Source organism: Amphimedon queenslandica, unplaced genomic scaffold, assembly GCF_000090795.2.
Source record: "Amphimedon queenslandica unplaced genomic scaffold, v1.1 AMPQUscaffold_2746_Cont25253, whole genome shotgun sequence".
Lineage (NCBI taxonomy): Eukaryota > Metazoa > Porifera > Demospongiae > Haplosclerida > Niphatidae > Amphimedon > Amphimedon queenslandica.
Window position 1 is genome coordinate 1 of NW_003556920.1, and position 1,218 is coordinate 1,218.

At 32.5% G+C, this 1,218-nt stretch overlaps 1 protein-coding gene across 1 annotated transcript; it reads right to left on the bottom strand.

Moving 5' to 3' along the window:
• Positions 1-265: 265 nt before the first annotated feature.
• Positions 266-973, bottom strand: LOC109593132 (uncharacterized). Its single transcript, XM_020008357.1, has 3 exons — positions 735-973; positions 341-692; positions 266-272 (listed from the first exon to the last, which is right to left on the bottom strand). The coding sequence occupies exons 1-3, from the start codon at positions 778-780 to the stop codon at positions 266-268; spliced, it is 405 nt and encodes a 134-aa protein (XP_019863916.1). The 5' UTR covers positions 781-973.
• Between the last annotated feature and the right edge of the window lie 245 nt (positions 974-1,218).

The window sequence follows — 1,218 nt, forward strand, 5'->3', positions numbered from 1 at the left end:
TACATGAGAATACAATCCATGGATAAATGTGTTGGCTTTGGCGAAAGAAGACTTGTGATCTTTGTACTTCAAGTGTTTTCTCTTTAATAAATGAAGCATTGATTGAATTGGCACTATTAACACAGTATTCATCTAATGATAGTAAAATAATTCAATGATACAGTGAGTGTGTGTCTTACCTGTTACTGGATATAGTAATATCAACTGATTTGTGATTGGACTTTTATTTAAGTCAACATTTGTATCGTCATAGTTAAACTCTTGACTATTTGCTGTTATGCCACTGATATAGTAGACTCTAACAGCACTATTTCCTCGAAGTGGTTGTGATACAGCTAACAGGTCTCCACTCATTACTGGTATAGGAGGATTGAGGGGATATTCAAACACTCCACTAGTACTGACATTAGAGGTAGAATAATAAATAGCTCTCTCACTACCAGTCACTAGACTACCATTAGGTCTAAAGACCTGGACACTGGGATAGAGATTACGACTATTAGTAGCTTCCCTTATATCAATACCCAATATAAGACTGGTTATATTAGTGGATGAACAATTGAACTGATACTCTTGAAGGACTCTCAGTCTATTACTACCCACAAAGGTTTGAGATACAGTCATTCCTATTCTCTGTGCTCTGTATGTCACTAGTGGTAGCTCCATAAACCTCTCTGTACATTGCTCAGTACCTATTAGGATAATATATAAAATAGTGACATTATTTTAAGTACGTTTTGGTAGGAAAACAAAAAAAAGCAGAACTGCCTTACACAGCATCTCTATGGTGAAATAGTATTCATAGCATTGATCACATGAGTTATATAAACAAAGTAGAATTATGAACTTTTATTGAAAGTTCTTGTTTCTTTTTCATGAATACAGAGCATAATTATTGTCTTTGCTATACGGTTAATTTAACTACGTCTCAGGCACACCATATACTGAAATTTTTTAGTAGCCAATTTTTTTACAAATTGTTCCATTGATTTGAAATTTTACATCTTCATGGCCACATGGTGCAGTTTGCAAGCTATGCAACTCAAAAATATTCCAGTATATGATATTGATAGTATACATTCAGAATTAAAAAAAAAACAATAAATTAAAAGATAAAAAATTTATAATTACTCATTTTTGATAGTTGTTGCATTGGTTTTCTTTATCTGTAACAATTGAACACTATCATACATATGAGTATCATCTATTGCTCTAGCA

Coding starts and splice junctions, on each gene's coding strand:
- LOC109593132 (XM_020008357.1), bottom strand. CDS start 780: ATGCTGTGTAAGGCAGTTCTGCTTTTTTTTGTTTTCCTACCAAAAC. Junction 693..734: donor TTTTGTTTTCCTACCAAAAC/GTACTTAAAATA, acceptor TTATCCTAATAG/GTACTGAGCAATGTACAGAG.